Below are 22,301 nucleotides of genomic sequence, written 5' to 3'. Positions count from 1 at the left end.
GAAATCCTCCTCCATCATTGTTGGCAATCGCATACACTACCGCCTTCCACTACTGGCAGTAACCACATCTGCCAACCTACTCCATGTGCCGCACTCTATTTCCACCTCCCCATGACCAACAATGATTCTTACATTGCCTCGTTGGTTTTTTTAACACATAATCACAGATTTTGTTTTGGTGGTGGTATATCACAATAAGGTCAACTTTTGCACATCTCTTTTGCTATCAAGTTAGCTCCTTTTATTGTTGCAGCACTTGGAATCTTTGTGGAGTATTACTTCTTGCTACTTGGTTTCTCTTTTGAGAATTGATTAATTTCAAGCGATGGGATTTAATCTTTTCTTGCGCAATTTTATTTGTTTTTCTTCAACTGTGATTTCACGTAGTAGTGTAGTGTCTTCTCCCCGATGATGGTTTGATCCCTTAACTTATTCTCTGGATCTGCAACTTGGCCCAAGTATATGCGTGACTCTTCTCCTTCAGCCTAAAAGCGCATATCTCTACTATACGTAGGTCCTGGTTGTTGCTTCTCATCGTCATCACCAGCACACGTCTACTACTTCTCTTTTGATCATGGGTTACTATACTATCCTTACCGTTCGATGCGTGATTCAGATCCAGTCTGAGCATCCGATTTTCTCCCGCTCTGACTGCGGGGGTGTGATAGAGAATATCCATAGAATATTCTCATCCTAGGTTTAGGATATATTTTGTATAAGATTATCTTTGATATCTGTACATATCTTATAGTTACCTAATATGATTAGGTTTCTCATTGTAACCCTGTAAATATTGATCAATGGAAATCACTCTAATCAAGGAGTTTTATATTATCTGACACACCTGATCAAAGAGCTGTAGTTTTGCGTCAGGTATAATATAATGTTCTTTTGTGTATACATTTTGTGTTTGTTTGGTTTAATTGAAGTTATGATATAGTAAAATGAGTAAATTACTTAATTTTATTAATTGGTATTTTGAAATGCTTTATAATATATGATTTTGAAGTATTTTGATGGATTGTTGTTGATAATTTGATGAATAATGGTGTTGGGTAATCCTAAGTTGAGTTACTAGACTATGTAATGTAGGTATACTTGTTTTTGCTGTGTTGATATGGTGATCACTGAGATTGAAAGTGATGAACTTCGAATCGTAGATAAGATATTGAGGTATGTTAACTGGTTTTTTGAGATGTTAGAATATCTTAGGTGGTGGTATATGAGATTTCCATTCCTCCAATTCTCCAATATATTTTATACCTCTGTTTAGCAATGCATTTTCTTGTCGTTAGGGCTGATTTATCCCAGTGATTCTAAATGAGATAGCAACTTTAGGTATCATTAAGAGAATATATGGCATCTTATTATCTTGTATTCTTGTATTATGTGTTATTTTAGTTAGGATTCATAAGTCATACCTTAATCGCAGACATAATTAGCTGTTTAGAAGATAAAGCAGTAAATTGGAATGATTTGTTATTATAATATAACCGGTTGTTCATCAGCTTTAGTAACAAGATGTTGCAATTTTCTTTTTTCAATCTAAATTGCTAAGTAGTACATGATTATGTTGAGTCAAGTAAGTGAAGAAGTTACACCGTACTTTTATCTGATCTGAGGCTTGAGCTGGCAAGCTGCATTTGAACTCAACTTAGTTCCACTTGAAGGTTGTATCAGTAACTAGATTATCTTTAAGACAGTATTATTTTCGACATTATATGAATTGTTTTCCATAAAGCAACCTTTGCATGAGTTCTTCAAAATGTATAGGTGTATTCTTTGTGCAGATCATTTCATTGAAATGCATGGCTGAAACATAGAGCTGCCTTTCGTGTGTACTTTTGTCTTAATCATGTTTCATTAGTCATTTAAAAACTTTTAGAATTAAGTTTTTAGCTTTTGATGATTTATCAACAACTACATTAAATAGTAATATTTATTAGGCCCAAATTTCCTTCCTCTGTTAATTAATTGAGGTTTAGTAATATGTAAATATCACATGTAATTTAACACTGAAACTTTCAACAAATTGTAGTGTTTTCTTTAATTTTTGTTGTTAATCTTTTGTTTGGTTTTCTACATATAACAGCGGAAGCAAAGAAAATTAAGAAGTGGAGAGGTCGTGTTTTTGCACTACAAGAAGCACTTGATAAGCTGCTAGAGCTCTGGTTGAAACAGCCATCCAAGGATGGAAAATGTGATACCTAACTTTTAAGATATAGGATTGTGGTTTAGTTTCTCTCTTCCTTGACTTAGAGACAAACCTATCTTCTAAATTTTCTTTCAAAGAGAAATAACATCCAATTTCAGCAGAATGATCTCAAAGCAGGTGATAAGAAAGAGCATGCTAATTGCTAATGGCATGTATAGTACACAATAATCTCTTTAGGCAAGATAGGTCAATTTCTTTTGACAATTTAATATCAGATAATCAACAACGGATGTTTCGGCTTAGGTAACACAACTAAATAGAGGGACACTATGCTATCGTATATATAGTGCTTCTATTTTCAAGGTTAACGTGTCATTGCAATATAGTTCTATACTACTTCCCGAATATGTATATCTACTATCTAATTATGCCTACTTTATTAAGAAATAACTACAATCATTTCCATTTACGTACCCTCATGACATTACATATGTTTTTTTTTTTTTAAAAATTTTATTGTCGTGTGTAAATAAACGAATAATATCTTACTAAGCTTGATTTTAGATTTGCAATTGATATTAATGGACTATACAAAACGAAAGAGAATGTATCAAAACTAATTTTATGAGAATAATTTATTTAACCAAAAAAAAAAATTAATAATAATTTGCATATACATATATATATATATATATATATATATATATATATATATATATATATATATATATATATATATATATATATATATATATATACTTGTGTATGTATGCAATATGCAATTAAACTAAAGGTACAATATACATTACATTACCTGCATGTTTTAAAGAGCTTGTTAAGATAGGCAATTCCTTGAGCTCGTAGTGATGTAATATTGTCAATCATTTCCCATGATTTTTGTATGCGTTCGTAACACTTTACATTTACAATCTACAAAAATATAAAACATTTTTAAGGATGCACTCGCTCGTTTACTAAATAACTTACACAGTTCGTTCATCCAACAAATTATTTATGATTCAAAATAAGCATTTTCTTAAAATATAGGCTCAAAGTCTCAAACGAAGTCCAAGAACATTGTAAAAGTTTGCAGCCCATTAATATATATCATTTACGTAGTATATTATTTGTTGTGTCATTCATTGTTAGTCCAACACTCCAACTATTATGATCTTACATATTAGGTATTAGTGTATTACTAGTTCTATATACGCGTTTCCCTCAAAAAAAAAAAAAAAAAAAAAAAAAAAAGTTCTACATACACGTGAAACAATAACAATAGTAAGTTTCATATATACTATTTTGATCTTACGTATTAGCTTAGTTATTACTAGTTCTATGTACACGTTGAACAATAAATTGAGTTTAGAATATCTTTAGGGAAAAAAAAAACTACTTACCTTAGCCTATTTAATTTCTCCTTAATTGTTTTAAAAAAAAAAAAATTCTCCTTAATTTCTCCATCACTACAATTTACTACGTATTCATTAAGTTTGGATAAATAATGAGACTTATTAGAGTGCCATTGATCAATATTCATAATTGTATAGGATAGTACACATTAAAAAAAAAAAACAAACAAACTACATTATACTCCGTACTAAGTAGAATAATGGTTGGATAATATACCTTATAATCATGGCTCACTGTTGAAAGAAATTTGTTCTCCCATGGCATATTTATATCAAAATAAAACATAGGAGCCGAGGAGGCTAGTGCTCCAACCGTAATATGAGGGTATTTGAGCCTAAACCATGCGGCTAACACTGTGTATATAGAAAATTACATAATTAATTAATATAATGTTTATAATATTATTATAGATTATATCAAAAATGTTAAAAAGTCAAATAATAATAACAAAAGCTAACTAATTACTTACTTCCAGAATAGGAGCAACCTATTACTATAACCGGTGCATGTTGATCTAATAATCTTTTTTTTATATCGATTATAATCTCCGCAAAATCGACTAATGCCTGTTCGGAAGTAAGACATCCCCGTACTTCTGCCTCTCCTAAGGCTATGTCTATAGATCCAAAAGGTATAGACATACCATAAAATCGATGCTGCAAAAATTTGAATTTGTTATATATGTAATGTACTTTTAATTAAAAAAAAAAGGAATAAAAAATATATTCTTCACAAGTACAAATATATAGTAATACTTATTTTACTAAAAAAAATCATTTCATTTGCTATTTAAAAGTGTTAAAATTTTCAAACATGTAATACTCCCTAGTCAATAATTAATTAGTGATAATAAAATAAAATTCCATTTTATTAGTACTATACCTACAACTAATAACATCAAGTGAGCAAAAAAAAATTACTAATAATATATATATAAATAAATTAGCTAATAGGAGTAATCAAATAGAATAAACAAAATTTAAATAAAAATACCTCAATGTATAGGACTAATGCCCTAAATTTTGGTGCTGCTTGATTAATAACTCCAATGTCTTGTATAATATAATCGGTTAAAGGACTTTCACCTCCAAAGTACACTATGAGAGGGTTTTTTGATTGTTGGCCAGGCCAATTAGTTGGGTCTAAATAGTACCTTTGATTGAACATGATTTTACTCATGTTCCCGGTACTGAAGTGGTCTAATGGTTGGGGAAAGGAAAATGGTTGTAGGCCGGTTGACATGAGCCCATTTATACGTATTACGTTAAGGAAGGTGATAAATATAAAAATGGATATAAAATTCTTTGAGATAAAAACCATACTTGATAATTTGGAGGGTCTTTTTTAGCTAGGAAATATTTGGAGAATTTAGAATTGAAAGAAGTGATAACTTTTATTGAAGTAAATTAAGAGAAGGAATTTTTTTGTAAGACTTTGAACTAGTTGTTTAGAAATTTTGTGCAAAATGCAAATGATAAGTAGACTAAGAAATTAAAAACCTAATGCTATTATATATATAGTAATTTAGAAAGTGAGTTTGTTTACTTTAATTATTTGTTAAATAGCATGTGTTTAATTTTCATGCTAAGTAATGTAGAAGGTGATGATTTCTCCACTATTTTATTTCTTAGTTATGCCGCTCCTAAGTCTTACCATTTATGAACTATGGTAAAAAAATTAAGAACAACTTATTGTATAGCGAAAACATGTATGGGAGTAATTAGCAATTAAGTGGGTTTATTTTTACTTTGTTAAATAACATGTGTTTAATTATCATGTTAAGGAACATAGAAAGAGAATTTCTCCATTATTCCACTTAGTTATGCTATTAAGTCTTACCATAGATGGATTATTATTTTTATTAATATGGACTCGTTGTGAAGAAGATCCTTTAAGGTTTAGTCAACACTTCTGTGCACCCTCAATGAAAGATATGGTTGATTATGTATCTTCTTAGTTCAATCCCTCGGTTGCGAGGAAGGATCTTCAAGTGCTTAGTGTTATCGTCACCCCTCCCATGGAAGGTAGCAACAGGTATACGTACGACATATATTATACTCCTTCTGTCTTATATTAAGTGTTTAATTATGTTTGGTATGGTTTAACTATATTTTGAAAAAATTAGGAGATTTTGCAATAAATCACCTTTTAAATTTTTTTTTTTTTTTTTTTTTTTTTTTTTTTTTTTTTGCAAATAACCACCTTTTAAAAAATATGTTGCAAAAGACTACCAATTTTAAAAATTTTGTTGCAATTTACCACCAGTTCAACGTAAAACAATTGATAAATTTGGTTAAAAAAATGGTAACTTGCAACAGAATTTTTAAACTTGGTGGTCTTTTGCAACATTTTTTTTTACAAGGTGGTTATATGAAAAAAAAAAAATTAAAAAATTGTTTTTTGCAAAATTTCCAAAAAATTATAATAATTCTTTTTAAAAGAAAATTTTTACTTTTATTTTATGACTAGTTTTGTACCCGTGCGATGCCCGGGTTGTTTATTGAATTTAAGATATATGTCAAAATTTTAAAATATATCATCAATACAAAATTAGTTAGGAATTGAAGTGTTGTTGTGACAATTTGCTATCTAGTAGGAATCGGTGGAAATGTTCGATTTAATACATAAAAAAAAATATAGCAAAAAATAAATAAAACAAAATAAATGTTCAAAACTCGTTGGGTTGACCCGGCCCGAACCCAAAACTTTGGGATAGGGTTAAACATTTCGTGACTCGTAACTTGAAATGACTCAATTCGAGATGACTCATGACCGAACCCTAATTGACAGAGCTACATAGTAATAATTCTATTAGATTGTGAAAAGTATTATTTTAACCGGTATGGATGTTTTACGCTTTGAACTACTTACTTCACTACAAAAAAATATTATGATATAAAAAATAAGTTTATATGATAATTTTTGTGAATTATAATCTAATGCTTTTTTTTGAATAAAATTATAATTCAATTTGTACATCTGAAATATTGGTATTTTATCGAAAATAAAACTATAAACTAACAATTTTATCCTAAAATTCTATCTAAATAGAAATCTAAACTAACTTTTTTATCTTATGAAATCTATTTAAATCTATCCTACGTGGCGCGACACTTGGCGAAAAATTGGAATGTCAAATGTCGCTGTCTCGTGACCTGGCTAAAAGTTTAGCTTTATATATTAGTTATTATTATTATATATATGATTATAAATTCATATCAACACAACGTAACTTAAAACAAATCCTCCCTCCGTTTTTAAATACTTGCTCCACTTTCCTTTTCCGACCGTTTTTAAATACTTGCTCCATTTCCTTATTTGGAAAGCTTTTACAATATTTAATTATTTTCTCTCACCTAATGGACCCACCATTAATTATATTTTATTAATTTCATGCTCTCTCTCCTCTAATTATCCCCACTACTTTTGCTTTTTACCATTTTTTATTCTTCCACTTACCCCATTATTACCTCCTTATTTTATTATTTTCTCCAATTTCTCCTAAAACTTCGCGGATGGAGAAATGGAGCAAGTATTTTAAAACGGAGGGAGTATCAATAAGGGTGTCACGTATAAAGTTGTGCCAAATAGATTTAAAATTATAAAATAAAATAAAAGTTTTATTTTATAAAGAATAATAATAGTTTTTTAAAAATATGGTTAAAACGCAAACCTTACCGCACCTACGGTTTGGTACGTTTTTTTTAGAAGTGCGGTTTAGTGCAGTTTGAAAAAATTGCATACAAACCGCAATTTTGCGGTTTGGATTACACACAGGTAATGAGAGTATAAATGTACGTACTAGTTTAGAACCCGTGCTATGAACTGTTTTACAGTACAATAATACTTTCATTATTCGTTTATTAAAAACGTATAAAACGAAATCATTGTTATTAAAAAAAAAAACATAAAAAATGTATAATAAACATTATATATATAAAACGAAATCATTGTTCGCAATGTGATCTAGAGAAGGAATTGAAGGCGTATGGTGTAATAATATTTTTAGTATTCGTAATATTAAAGCATACGCTTATTATCAATTAAGTTTTTTCCCGAGTTTTTAAAGAGCCACATAGGTTCTAATTTTATTATTGTGCTATGTAGAATTATAAATTTTAGTAGTAACCAATTAAATAAGAGATTATTAAAAATCTTTTATAATTAAATAATTTAAATACCACGTAAGCAAAATTGGCGAATGAGATTTCCCAATTTAAATTTAATTAAATATAAAATATTATCTTTTGATATTAGGAATTTTATCTAAATATATAACAAATTTTAGCACATAAATTAAATATACGTATAAAAAAAACTATATTTAAAAATTCAAACAAACCGTGCATCGCACGAGTTTCATCTAGTTAAGTAGTATTATACAAAATCACGTAACATTTTTATTTTTTTATAACACTTTTAATTTCCTTCCCTAAAAATAAGGCTAAAACTTAACAAACTTCTTTCAAAAAAAAATAAAAAAAAAAAAAAATAACAAACTTTTTAGCTGGAAAATTTTTTATGAGGTAATAACATGTTTATTGTGGGGATAATTTTGGGATTACTTTAATATATACTTCGTAATATAGTATAGTATAGTATAGAATTATATAGATAGATAGATAACAGTTTATTTTGTGGGCTCCCTTGAAAAAAAAAAATTATTATGCGGGCTATGGGCCTGGCCGCCTGGCCCTGATGTTAGAGATCACTACAAATTTTCAAAATTTTCTTTTAACAAATTATTTTAGGGTTTGAGTCTTCATTATCTCTAATCGTCTATAAAAACAGTTTTTTAGTTTTCATACGTTACATTTTACATAAACTCAGTTTTCTCTCTTTTGTTGAACCAATCTTTGTTCATACAAAAATGGCGAGAACAAAAAATTGTAAGCGCAGCACTGGAGGCAAAGCTCCACAAGGCATCCAAGTAGAAAAAAAGCCGTGCACTACACACCGTCGCTACTCGGTGATCACCGAGGGTGGGCGCCCTATCATGAACTTCAGCTTGAAAGTAGCCAATCATGTATTGCAAAAAAGTCTTACGGAAAACAACAATAGTCCTACAAACATGGTATTATCTCCGCTTTCAATCGACGCCGTGCTTAACATCTTGGCCCTAGGATGTCAAGGTCCGACGCTAGAACAATTGCTTGAGCTACTTGGGTGCAACGACGTCAATGAATTTAATGAGATGGCGTCGGGTTTAGCCGATGTGTTTAGGGAATCAAAGGGTGATGATGCGCCTGAAATCTCTTTTGCTAATATATTGTGGGTTGATAACAAGTTTCCTTTAAAAGCTCCGTTTCGAGAGGTTTTAAGGACTGAATTCAAAACTGAAGCTTGGCCTGTTGATTTCAATAACAAGGTAATTATTGTGTGATTTAAGTTATATTTTTTTGTTAGCCATGTTTTTTCTTTATTTGATTGTCATATACGTAGTAGAAAGATTGAGACTAAGGCCTATTCACATTTACTGAACTAAACCGATTGGAGCTGAACTAAACTGAAATTAAGTAAATGTGAACCGGCCCTAAACCATAAATCTTGAAAATAATGTACTGTATCAAAAAGCATAATATATTTTGGGACCATTAATTAGGTATGAAGATTTATATTGTATTTAATTTTACTAAGAATCAAAGTCTTTAAATTACTGATGGTCTTACGAGAAAGAAAATGTGGTGGGAATATATCCATGGATTGATAGAACCACTTATTTGGAACATTAAAGTCTAACATAATATTATAAATTCATTATATGAAAATTTAAAAGATTACAGAAGATATTTTTTTTAACGTGAAAAAATAATATCATAAATAAATAGCTAGATGATATACAAAATGTTTCATATATAGCAAGTTCACCCATAAACCATAAGTCATAATAATAAGTCAAATACATGGTATCTTTTGATATTCTAATACGGAGTAATTGTAGTGAACCTATGTTTTACGGGCTTAGCTATTCGAATAGCTAGATATTTGCTAATTTAAAGTTAAGTTAAATAAAATTTAATTAATTCTGACCTTCTGGAGCAATTTTTCACTGTATACTAAATCTTCTTCAATACTACCTTCGTTTCCTTTTTAGAAAGTTTTTTTTTTGTTGACACGTTTTCTTTTGGGTAAATTTTTTACCTTGCATTTACAAAATACCCCACTTGTTTTTTCATACTCTCTCTCCTCTCCTTAATATATGTGTCTAAATCAAACGCGTCAACTAAATAAAAACAGATGAAATATATTCCAAGTTTATTTATTTAATAATTTTTTTGTTTGTTTGTTTTGGATTTTATGTTTCTTGAGAGTTGAGCTAATCTAGCAACATTTTTGGTAACTTGATCTATGTATTCCGTAAAACTACAAATTAAATTTTATTTTGCTCTTATTAAACATTAATGTGTTCTTATTTTTTTTTAAAAAAATATGTATTATTAATTTCTTTAACATATTTCATCATTTTTTGAAGGATGAAGTGAAGCAAATAGTAAGTGAAGTGAATATTTGGGCTGAATCAATATCAAAGGGCTTTATCAAACAAATAATTTCGGAAAACATGATTGCTAAAGACACCATGATGCTATTGTTAAATGCCTTGTACTTCAAAGGAACATGGGTTAAAAGATTCAAGGCTGAAGAGACTAAAGATGAAGAGTTTTACTTGCTCAATGGAAACAAAGTTCAAGTCCCCTTCATTGAACAAACTCATAAGAGCTTCGACTATGGAACTTTCGAGGGATGTCAAGTCTTAAGGATGCTATACAACGAAGAAGAAGTCGAAAAGGGTGAAAAAGCTAGGAGCTTTTCAATGTACATTTTCTTGCCTGAACAAAAGGACGGATTGCCAAATCTAATGCAAAACATCAATATAGACGCGTCCATGTTTAGGGACAGGATTAAGCTCGAGAGTACATCAATTGACAAACTCTCCATTCCGAAGTTTAATTTTGAATGCCAAGTTCAACTCTCGGACCCTATGAAAGAGTTAGGATTAACATTGCCATTTGATAAGCATAACAAGGATCTTACGGGATTCGTTGACTTTCCGGTTAAAAGTCAAGGGCTTTTTGTTACAAATGTGGTTCAAAAATGTCGTGTGGAAGTTGATGAAGAAGGAACCAAAGCCGTGGCTTTCACCCGTGTTCATCTAGCCACAAAGGCAGCGCGAAGGTTAACTCCACCACCACCACCAATAAACTTTGTGGCGGACCATTCATTCATGTTTATTATTAGGGAAGATTTTTCAGGGGCTATACTTTTCGTTGGCACAGTGGTTGATCCTCAATCTACAAGAGTAAGATAATATTGCAAGCTTGAACCCTATATTCTCTTCTTGGACTAGCCATATTATAGTTTGTGTTACAATAATACTTTATTAATTGTTAAGAGTTTATTTTAGTACTAATTGTGGTCAGCTAATAATTGATTATTGCATAAAATGCTACAAAGTAGAATGCAAGTATGTAACATCAGTTTACTGTTTACCGTATCATATATTAGAACAAACAACTTAAACAAGTAATGCAGCGTGCATCCTTGCTTATTAAATTAGTACACAAAATGAAAGATATCACCAGCAGAAAATATGATTAGAGAAACTTGCAAAGTCGATGACTGAAAAATCTTGATATAATTAGAGAAACTTTACTATTGGTATTAGGAAATTTTGACTTTTACCATCTCACAAAAATCCAAAAATTGCTTTTACCACCTTCACAATAAATTTTTTTATTTTACCACTCCATAAAAAAATTAAAATTAGGTTTTACCACCATACCTAACTCCAGTGACGGGGCTATTTTTTCAATTTTACCCCAATTTTCCTCGATTATGTTGTATATAAAACCCAGGTCCCTCTTTTTGTCCAAAAATCCCTGAAATCAGCTTTGTTTATGCGAATTTGTTCCAAAATCCTCAAATATGCTCTACCCTAACAATCCTAGCATCCAATTGTTCCAAATTTGTGCTCGTTTAACATGGTTAAGAAGGAAACTGGAAGAAGTTACTCATTTCAGTTCATTTGCAAATACCATGAATTATTATGTATACTTTCACAATTCTTGTCTTAATTATGTTCCAATTGTTATGTTTGATTGTAAGTAGGACTGTTCATCGGTTCGATACCGGCCCAGACCGACTTAAACCGAAAATTAGAATTTTAAGAACCGAAGACCGGACCGATAAAGCTAGGATCAAACCCGGACCGAACCGCTTTGGACCAATTTAAGAATTTTGTTAAAAAAGAATTCTAATTTTTTTTAGTAATTATATGGAAAACTCGAAAAAGTAAAGGAAAGTCTACACTTTATCGTTTTTTTTTTTTTGTATATTTAGTACAAAAAACCTCATAAATTTAAAGTTTTCTAAGCTTATTAAGAATAATTTTAACTATTATTTAAGGTTTCATGCATTTAAAAAAAAATCAATCTGGTCCAATACCGATTTTTATAGAGTTTTGGACCGGAACGGACCGAAGGCCGAAAAAATACATTTCTAGACCCGAAGACCGGCCCGATTAACTCGGTAATGTAACTAGGGTTTAAGAATGATAATTGTGTTCAATTAGAAGTAATGGTTGACGCTGGTGGTTGTCAATTGCAGCCGGAAATGTCCTACATAAGTGTATCACCATCAGAAAATTTTGTGGTGTCACCCAATAGTGATGAAATTCAAAGTTAGGGTTTTACTTTATAGAGAGAAGAAAACAAATTGAGATTAGAGAGGTTAAATTTCAGACAATTTAATAGAGGAAGGTGAGAAATTGATTGCAATTGAATAGGGAAGGTGAGAAAATGAAGAGAGAGAGAGAGAGAGAGGGGGGGGGGGGAACCGGGGTTTTACCTTTTAATTTGGATGGAAATGTAAAATACTGGGGCCCACATCAATTTTTCGTCAATGGAGTTAGGTTGTGGTTGTAAAATCTAACTTTAATTTGTTTATGAGGTGGTAAATTAAAACTTTTGATTGTGGAGGTGGTAAAAGCAATTTTTGGGTTTCCTGAAAAGAAAAGAAAAAAAAAAGCAATTTTTGGGATTTTGTCAGGTGGTAAAAGTCAAAATAACCTTAGTATTAATTGATTGACTTAGGTTAAAATATTAGGCAATAAAAAAAAAATATTCCGTACTATGGACTTATGGAGTACAAAAGGTTCAATGTTTCTCTGAATTATATTCTTTCCATCTAATTTTTAGTTTTTTAACAATTTTTTTTTACATGCACATATATTTTTTCTTGATATATGTATATGCATGATATAATTTAATAAACAACTTTTTTTTTTGAGTTAAGCACACAATTAGGTACTCAATTGTTAAAAATTTCACCTTTTAGGTACTCAATTATTTTTACTTTGCTTTTGGGTACTGAGTTAAGAAATCAGGCCAAAAAAATTAAATCAGCCAAAGAATTCAGTACCTTGGGTTAAAGAATTTAGTACCCTTGGTTAAGTATGTGGGCCCCACCCGATTAAAAAATTCGCGGGTCAACCCATTTTTTTTCCCTTTCTTTTTCTTTATTCCCCTTTTTGCTCCTTTATTCTTTCCCATTTCTGGAAACTTTGCTGCGAACGTCGAAGAACAACGAGCAACCTTTGTGCTCGAATCTGGGGAAAACGACACCAAAAGCCGCCATTTTTTTGAGGTAAGCTCAATTTCTCATCGTTTATGTTGTTAATTTGATATAAATTTTGGATTTTTTGCCCATTTGTTGATGTTTGTTGCGACCTAGGGTTTTCGAATTTTGGGGTTTTTTTTTGAACAAATTGATGATGTCGATTGGTTGTGGTTTTTGTGTTAAATTTGGGTTTTCGAATTTTGTTTTTTTTTTTTTTTGACAAATGGTTTTGGATGAATTTGTTAAGCAACAATGGCTGATTTTGTGGCTGGACAGAAGAAGCAACAATGGCTGATTTTGTGGCTGGACAGAAGAAGCAACAATGGCTGATTTTGTGGCAGAGTTGAAGTACCAGCAGCAGGGGGAAGCATCAGCCCTTCTGTTTCTGTTTTTTTTTTTTTTTTTTTTTCTACAAAATCTGGCAAAACCTTGTAAAATTTATGCCTAAATAACATGCTCAATGAACCTGTTTTGTTGCTGGTTAAGCTGTTGTTTTTGATGAATTTTCTTGCTGTTTTTTATGAATGAATTTTGATGAATTATTATTGATGAATTTTGATGAATTTTCTTGCTGTTTTTTATGAATTTTCTGTCAGGTTCATGCCTCTTTAAATAGAGAAACCAACAGCTAGTTTCTTAGTCAAATTTAATACAATTTTTTTTATATAAATATTAATTTTTTAATCGAGTGGGGCCCACATACTTAACCAAGGGTACTAAATTCTTTAACCCAAGGTACTAAATTCTTTGGCTGATTTAATTTTTTTGGCATGAATTCTTAACTCAGTACCCAAAAGCAAAGTAAAAATAATTGAGTACCTAAAAGGTGAAATTTTTAACAATTGAGTACCTAATTGTGTGCTTAACTCTTTTTTTTTTTATAACGGAATTTAATAAACAACTTGAATGCAAAATATACTTCTTATATATTTGTCATCAAAATGATCTTATAAAACAATTTATGTTAATTTTTCCAAAAAAAAAAATAAAATAAAAAAATAAAAAAAATAAGTAAATAAATCTAAAGTATGTCCATGATTTGTTGTGAATGATTTTTGGCAAAGATAAATAAAAGATCTAGTATAATATTTTGATGGATTGTACGGAAGAGACTAGTAGACCAAATATTATCATATTATGCAAATATTCTTTTAAAATATTTTGGCTTAAAAAAAAAAAAAAAAAAAAAAAAAAAAAAAAAAAAACTAAAGACAACGCATATTATTTTATAATTGGTATGTTTTTAATTGATTCGTTTTGTTCTACTGCCTACTCGTATAAAATAGGGTTAGTTTGCCCTTTCAGGATTAGGGCAGAGTTAAAAAACGAGCTAAAAAAAAAAAAAAAAAATCAAAGATGCTGAGATTGCAACTCGCAAAATCAAATGGTCGTCTTGGGTTTGCCCGAACCAAATTTGTCGCAAGGAGAAAAGGAATTTCAAAATATGAATCATACAATGTTCATGTAAGTTCCTCATCATACCATTAATCTCTTTATTCAATGTTTTTCAAACAACAAATTAGAGTGAAAAAGTTCGTATTTTTTATAATCTATTTTGATGTTATTATACCTTAATAACATTAAACCTGGATTATTATATTGTATTATATATGAAGTAATGATTTTTTTTTTATTTATACAATATAAAGCTTTCATGTTCGTTTTGATCGGAGTTAATTTTACTAGTATCATTGCAAAGTTGGTGCATCAGTTGGTGATATTATTGGTGCATAGTACTTTTCTATGTTAATGTTTCATTGAGAAGAAACTAAATATGTTGTTTTTGCTTTAATATGTATTATGAACCCTAATAATGTAGGGTTCTTGTACTCAACCTCTTTTTTTTTATTCCGTTATTTTCTTGTTTTTACTAGGCTTCCAATATAATTGTATCCATCCTATTAAATTTGAACACGATCGTTCATTTATGTTGACTAATATTAACCGTTAATATAGATTACTTTTTTTTTTTTTTTTTTAAATAAGAAGGCCACAACATTTTGTCAGTTTCTTTTGCAGAGTAGGTTTTTTTTTGGCTTTGCTCCTTAATCTAATCTATCCTAGATCAATTAAGGCTAAGATATTAATTACGATTCCCCAAGCTTTACTAGGAAGCTATTATCTGATTTCCGAATCAATCAATTTGTGTAACACTAAGGGCCTGTTCACATTTATTGAATTGAGTTGAACTGAACTGAACTGAGCTGAAATAAATATTTTATGAGAGAGGGAAATTAGGAGGTAAGCTGAACTAAACTTATTGGAGTTGAACTGAACTGAACTGATTAGAGTTGAACTGAACTAGGCTGAAATTAAGTAAATGTGAACAAGCCCTAACTCCATTTTTCTTCATAAGAGATGAATATACATAATGATTTTTTAAAGATATTCCAAATAAAACGAACAATTCAAGATATTTTTTTTTTTTTTTTTTTTTTTTTTTTTTTTTTTTTTTACTGAGAAACGGACAGAGTTATGTGTCCCAAAATTGACCCTATTATATAAAGGATTCATATTAGTCCGTATAAAATAAATGGTTGGGATTTGATTTAATATAATGACTATGATTTTATTGTCTAATATCATCTTAATTTTTAAAAATATATATATAGTATACACGAAGGTTTAGTTGGAGAGTGATGCTATTTCGGTTGTCTACGGATTAAGACGACTAAAGGTTCATGATACGCTCCTTTCTTCCTTTTGCTAGAAGATATTGGTGCTCTCTCTTTGTCTTTTGATTTCTGTAAGTGTTCTCATGTAAAACGGGCAGGTAACACCCTAGCTCACTTAATTAGTAGCTAGGTCGGATTTTAGGGGGCTATGAGTATGTTTGTATGGGTCCTTTTTCCCAAAGCCTTACGACTTTGGCGGATATTGATTTAATATAACCTCGTCCCCGTTTTTATAACAAAAAAATAATTAAAAAATAACTCTAACATAGTTTCATTTTTTTTTTTTTTTTTTTTTATAAATGTAACCCGAGTTAAAAATAACATGGATTTCAGTTTAGAAGTGGCAAAAAAAGCTCTGAATCATAACTCATCATCAGTTAACAAAAACATGATTTGCTCTCCTTTCTCCATTAGCACCACCCTCAACGCCTTGGTTGCCGGTGCGAAAGGCAACACCTTGGAGAAACTACTTGGCCTCCTCGGCTATAATAACATGGAAGAAGTCATTGCTATGGCCTCTAAATCGGCGTCTGTTGTTAAATCAAACGGCGTTAGTGGTGGTGGACCGATAATTGCTTATGCAAATGGAGTATGGTTGGATAGGAAATTTTCTCTTAATAGTTCGTACAAAGAGTTTCTTCTAAGGATTTTCAAAGTGCAACCGAAAGTAGTGGATTTCCAAGCCAAGGTATAAGCCTCCACCCTTGTTTTCATATTAATTGCATTTACATATATTAGCTAGGGATTCAAAACTAAAAGTCAGTTTGATTAACCAAAAATATTAGATAATAAATTACTATCTTTGCATCTTTAAAAAGCTATTTCAATTATGTTTAAAATTTTCTTATCAAACAATTTATCATTGATTAAATAGGAAGAACTTTATTTTAGAAACAACTAGGTTAATTTCCGTGCCATGCACGGTCATAATTAAATTTTACAATAAATAAATATGGTGTTAATTCAACAATAATTTATCCAAAAAATTTATTTGTAACAAAATAACTTAAATTAAATATAAAGATTATTGAATTGGATTGTATAAAAATATATATATAGTAATAGAAACTTAGAAGACTTAACGTTTTATATAAGAAAATTAAATTATTAGCTTAGGTAATTAGGTTAGTACCCATATACGAACTCATATACATTTGTCCTTAAATTTTTGACACACTTTGATCGGCATAATATGAAATTTTATTTGAGTTCATTTTACTTTAGGATAATTAGTATTCCGTAATCAACTTTTTAAATATATTTTAGTTTGCTAATAATTAGAACAATTAGATTTAATTTTCCAATATATGTTATGTATGAAGTATACTATAACAAAATTATTTTGTTCTTATAAACGTTATGTATAGTTTTAAGATTAATACTCCGTAAAAAGTATGCTACCAATATGATTTTTCTTTAAAATTGATATTGATAATATTATAATAATCTTGGAAAACAATATATTCCAATAGCTTATTTTTGTAAAGCTATGTTAGTATTTTTGTAATTAAAATTTTCCTAGTATATATGTAAAAATTTTAATTGAGTAATATTGGATTAAATATGTTGTCAAAATGGAAATGACTATTATTATAAGTTATAAAATATATAGATGTCATTAAAATATGGCAAAAAAATTAAAAAGGAAAGGAAAAAAAAAAAGGCGGGAAAATTTTTAACCAGGAAATGACAAGTGTCATTCCTGGTTTCGCCTTTAGTATAAGTTATTGATTGATTGATGATTGATTGGATTAAATATGTTGTCAAAATAGAAATGACTATTATTATAAGTTATAAAATATATAAATGTCATTAAAATATGGCAAAAAAATTAAAAAGGAAAGGAAAAAAAAAAAAGGCGGGAAAATTTTTAACCTGGAAATGACAAGTGTCATTCCTGGTTTCGCCTTTAGTATAAGTTATTGATTACGGAGTAGTGATTAGTTTAGTTCTAAAATCAATTATTTCTTTAGGGTCTGTTCTTTTTAGATTATTTTCAGTTCGGCTCTAATAAGTTCAATTTATTTCTTAATTTCCTTATCTCATAAAGTATTCAATTAAGTTCAGTTCAGTTCAGCTCATCTCTAATAAATTCAGCTTAGTTCAGTCAATAGAACAGACCCTTAGTTAACTTTTCTATACTTTTCAATGTAGACCAAGGTTTCAAGCTAGATAGTTTGAAAAATACATACTTCATTGCATGATTAGTCAATGCACATAATTATATTATACGATCCTTTGTGATATACTGAATTACTGATCCTTAACTACGAAAGTAGTTATGGAGTAGTTGTATAACTTATTTTTTCTCTATTAAATCATGTCATGGTGTATTCGGAAATTTAATCATAATTTATAGACGAGAACACACCGAGCATCTTAGGATTGGTGACATACTGACATCATATTGTATAAACATTCCTGAGTAATTAAGCTTATGTATGTAGTTATGTACAAAACTGCTACGTATTTAAAGATTCCAAATTGGATAATTTTCTTATTAATTATGATGTATATATGACTGTATGTTTATTTATTCCTTGTGAAGCCTTATGAAGTAGTGAAGGATGTCAACTCCTGGATTAACGAACAAACGAATGGGTTCATTCCGAAAGTGTTATCTTCGAATCACACTTTCAACCAAGACATTGTAATGTTTCTAGCCAATGCATTATATTTCAAAGGAAAATGGGCTACGACTTTTGATTCATCCATGACACAAAATCGTCGATTTCATCTCCTTAACGGAAACACCGTGCAAGTTCCCTTAACGAAAAAGTCGAATTGCATGTATGAGTACGGCTCCTATAAGGGTTGCAAGGTTCTCAAGATGCCATATTTGGGTGACAGAAACGATAAAAGAAGGTTCTCTATGTACATATTTTTACCAGACGACACCTGTGGTCTCCCTAAACTTATGGAGAACATCACGTTAAACAACAACATGTTTGATGATGAACAAATCAAGCTCACCAATGTCAATATAGGGAACGTTTTACTCCCAAAGTTTAAATTCGAAAGCTCAATTGAGCTTTCGGGTGTAATGAAAGAATTAGGGCTAACACTACCCTTTGAGTATCCCGGGGAGCTTACAAAGATTGTTGATCTCCCATCAGAATTAAGTGATTTGATCTTTGTTTCGGATATTGTTCAAAGTTGTCATATCGAAACTAATGAAACAGGTACGGAGGCAGCGTGCTTCACCAGGAAACGATTTGCAACCGGGTGTGCTCCGCCATCATCCTTGGATTTCATTGTTGATCATCCTTTCATGTTCATGATTAGGGAAGATCACTTTGGCAAAATACTTTTCATGGGCACGGTTTATAATCCTTTACTGGATTAAGGCATAATACAAGGTTGAGGTGTTGAGCAAGGTTTTGATCTACTACTAATTCGTTAATCGTTATTAGTCCATGTAATGGTCTAGGATCATTATATGTATTTTAAGGTAACGAATTTAATTTTAGTGTATTACTATTATTGATTATACTTAATGCAGTTTGAGTTTTAGATTAGTTATAATTTTAGTGTATTACTATTATAATTAGTTATAATTATTTAATTTAAGGCATAATATGTTCAAAAATATTATTGTGGACCCGAGGTCTATACACACAAAACTGACATTATATTGAACATAGTGACCCTTATTTTTAACATAGTTACCTTTATTAAAACTATTACAACGTTTAAATATATTGTGAACTTGAAATACGACACTATTATCCTATTTTTAACATAGTGGCCTTTATCATTGATATTGATCGGTATATAAAATATTTCATTAAAAACTAACCACTCAGGCCTATATGTTACCAAAATGACTTTTATTTCAACATAGTGACTTTTTTTTTAAAATTATAGTAGCCCTTTTTTTTTTATTAATAACACAACCATACTTTCTCTATTGTAAGTGGTCCACAATAAATTAGTGTGAACCAGGTCTATTTAAGAATTTGTATAATATGTTTTGAGAATAATTTTATTTCTATCATATTGAATTTTAAATTTAAAAAACTTGCAAGTAATATATACTCCATTCGTTTCATAATGTTAGTCCCATATGGAATCAATCACATAAAATAAGAAAACAAATATATTTGGAATCTAACATTAAAGTACAACATATTTCATAATTAGTTTACCTTAATTAATTTTTTTAATTTTTTATTTGGAAAGCACAAGTCATAATTGCATAATTTTAGGTAAAAGTTTCCTTAATTAGAGTCAAGTCATCAATCCACAATAAATTAATTCCAAAAAAAATCAAGTCACAAATAAAATATATTCAATATGGGTAGAACTTTTTGAAATACCAAAAATAGTATATGAGACTAACATTATGAAACGGAGGGAGTATTTGTTTAACCAACGATTATCAATTTTCATTTTTAAGGGAGTTTACTGCGTAGTATATGATTTGTTGAAAATAATATTTTATTTCTCCACTTGTAAATATTTCCTTAAACGATACATGAAGAATTTTAGACGATATAGATCAATATACTACCTCCGGTCCAATTTAATTGCGACTTTGGGGGTGATTGCGGAGGTCGAGGCAAATTTTCCTAATCATGTTTATTGAAAGAAAAGGGTATACACTTAAGCATTAATCCAAGTAATTAAAACAAAAAACAAATTCAACCCAATTTTAAAAAAGAAACCCACCACCACCGACACCACCTAGCTATACAGAATCCACCCACCAGGCCAACACCACCACCTACCACCGAACCCAGCCACCCAAGCACCGATGAACCCAGCAACCACCAAACCACCACAGCCGAACCTAGCACCGCCAAAACAACCAACCCCGAAACAACCAACACGAAACCACCAACCCCGAAACCACCAACCTCGAAACAACCAACACTGAAAACCACCACAGCCGAACCCACCAACCGCCGAAACAACCAACACCGAAACTCACCGACGAGCTGAGCCACAATAACCTCCCACCTACCACCAAACCCACGAACCCACAAACCTAAAGATCCACGAACCCACAAACCCACAGATCTGAAAAAATAATAGGAATGGTTGAAGGAGGACGGAGAGAGAAAAAAAATGGGATGAGGAAGAAGATGTAGAAATTTGATGAATTATGGTGATGAGGATTGAGGAGGAAGATGAAGGTGGCTGGAATTGGTTTTGGTGGCTAAGGGGTTGATTTTGGTGAAAATAGGTAACTTAATTAATGTTGGGGTTAAAGCTAATTAGATAAAATCAGTTTTGTAATTAGGGTGTTTTTTTAAAAAAAAGTAAGAGTAAAATGATAATTTTACCACTAAAAAGTTACTAAAAAAGGAAAGAAATGGGAAAGTTGCAAGTAATGTGGACCGGCCCAAAAAGAAAATAGTTACAACTAAATTGGACCGGAGGTATTATATTTTTGTTGAAAAAAACCAAACAAAAATATTAGATACTCAATGCTCTCGTTGAGAGTCGAACTCAAGACCTCCCGCTTACTAAACGGGTGCTCTAACCAACTGAGCTACGAGAGCTGATTGTTAACAGGTTCCAAGTAAATATAATTATAAAAAACACCTTTTGGAGTTTTGGGTAAATGTGTAACTGTTTTAGCTACGTTTGATACGTTGCCAACTAAGAAAATTAATTAGTGCTCTAAATCTATATTTAATCAAATGGTCATGCAAAACACTCACGACCACTGTAACACATCAAGAGCAAGATGTCTAATGCCATGCCACCAATTTGTCGGCAAATTTCAAAGTTTAAACCAACAACCCAAAAAAAAAAAAAAAAAAAATATACTTATTGTAAAATATACTTTCTTTATCCTTTTTTTTCCCGATTGACTTAATACGATCTCATTAATTAAGGGATTGATCAAATGATGATCTGACCTCAAAATATATGTCATATTATTTTGTATGTTTAAGATGTGTGTCTAATCGATTTTATCTTTTGACCAACAATACATTGACTAATGTGAGAGATAGTCATGAACTACAATCATTAAAGAAAATTGAACATATATATGAAGTATAACAATTATAATTAACTTTATTTATTGTTAAAATTAAAGAGAAACGACACCAAGTTAGACGAGTTGTTATAGGCAAGCTAAGGTTCATTATTGTATTGTGTATGTTGTGATATATCGCTAAAAGAACATGATGCATGGTTGTTATCGAGTATTTTTGTTTGTTATGAATTATCGCAAGTAATGTCATACATATGATGAAGAAGTGAAGAAGGCCACAAGGCTAATTACCACACCTACTTGTGAGTTGTGAGTTGTGAGTTTGTGACAAAGATGACAAGTTGCACTACATGTCATTTGAAGTAGTGTTAAAAAAAGTTACATTTTTTTTAACAAAATTCATTATTACAAGTATACTGAAGAGAATTTTCCTTTATTATTTCAAACTAAATCAACATGTATAAGTGTCTCATTAAACGCTAAACCAATAGTA

General features: G+C 30.3%; 3 protein-coding genes and 1 non-coding gene across 4 annotated transcripts; 2 read left to right on the top strand and 2 right to left on the bottom strand.

The window, feature by feature from the left end:
- Positions 1-2,965: 2,965 nt before the first annotated feature.
- On the bottom strand, positions 2,966-4,747 carry LOC145557888 (uncharacterized). Its single transcript, XM_081619066.1, has 4 exons — positions 4,562-4,747; positions 4,038-4,224; positions 3,785-3,921; positions 2,966-3,085 (listed from the first exon to the last, which is right to left on the bottom strand). The coding sequence occupies exons 1-4, from the start codon at positions 4,745-4,747 to the stop codon at positions 2,966-2,968; spliced, it is 630 nt and encodes a 209-aa protein (XP_081475192.1).
- Positions 4,748-8,438: 3,691 nt separating this feature from the next.
- On the top strand, positions 8,439-10,874 carry LOC145557887 (serpin-Z2A-like). The gene is made up of 2 exons (XM_081619064.1): positions 8,439-8,936; positions 10,041-10,874. Exons 1-2 carry the CDS (start codon positions 8,439-8,441, stop codon positions 10,872-10,874), a joined length of 1,332 nt encoding a protein of 443 aa, XP_081475190.1.
- A 5,306-nt stretch (positions 10,875-16,180) lies between these two features.
- On the top strand, positions 16,181-19,204 carry LOC145557886 (serpin-Z2B-like). Its single transcript, XM_081619063.1, has 2 exons — positions 16,181-16,546; positions 18,407-19,204. The coding sequence occupies exons 1-2, from the start codon at positions 16,181-16,183 to the stop codon at positions 19,202-19,204; spliced, it is 1,164 nt and encodes a 387-aa protein (XP_081475189.1).
- A 2,087-nt stretch (positions 19,205-21,291) lies between these two features.
- TRNAT-AGU (transfer RNA threonine (anticodon AGU)) lies at positions 21,292-21,365 on the bottom strand. The gene has a single exon. It is a non-coding gene; the product is annotated as a tRNA-Thr (tRNA).
- Between the last annotated feature and the right edge of the window lie 936 nt (positions 21,366-22,301).

The sequence above is a fragment of the Chenopodium album genome, chromosome 9, assembly GCF_948465745.1.
Source record: "Chenopodium album chromosome 9, dcCheAlbu1.1, whole genome shotgun sequence".
NCBI classification, from domain to species: domain Eukaryota; kingdom Viridiplantae; phylum Streptophyta; class Magnoliopsida; order Caryophyllales; family Amaranthaceae; genus Chenopodium; species Chenopodium album.
Note: the sequence above shows the minus strand (reverse complement) of the source record. Positions and strands in the feature narration are given on the sequence as shown.

What these genes read in the sequence shown, in the direction of transcription:
- LOC145557888 (XM_081619066.1), bottom strand. Translation starts at nt 4,747, where the DNA reads ATGAGTAAAATCATGTTCAATCAAAGGTACTATTTAGACCCAACTAAT. An exon ending in CATTAGTCCTATACATTGAG is followed by an intron (nt 4,225 to 4,561) that starts GTATTTTTATTT and finishes AAATTTTTGCAG; the next exon opens with CATCGATTTTATGGTATGTC. An exon ending in CAGTGAGCCATGATTATAAG is followed by an intron (nt 3,086 to 3,784) that starts GTATATTATCCA and finishes ATATTTTTGTAG; the next exon opens with ATTGTAAATGTAAAGTGTTA.
- LOC145557887 (XM_081619064.1), top strand. Translation starts at nt 8,439, where the DNA reads ATGGCGAGAACAAAAAATTGTAAGCGCAGCACTGGAGGCAAAGCTCCA. An exon ending in CTGTTGATTTCAATAACAAG is followed by an intron (nt 8,937 to 10,040) that starts GTAATTATTGTG and finishes CATTTTTTGAAG; the next exon opens with GATGAAGTGAAGCAAATAGT.
- LOC145557886 (XM_081619063.1), top strand. Translation starts at nt 16,181, where the DNA reads ATGGATTTCAGTTTAGAAGTGGCAAAAAAAGCTCTGAATCATAACTCA. An exon ending in TAGTGGATTTCCAAGCCAAG is followed by an intron (nt 16,547 to 18,406) that starts GTATAAGCCTCC and finishes TTCCTTGTGAAG; the next exon opens with CCTTATGAAGTAGTGAAGGA.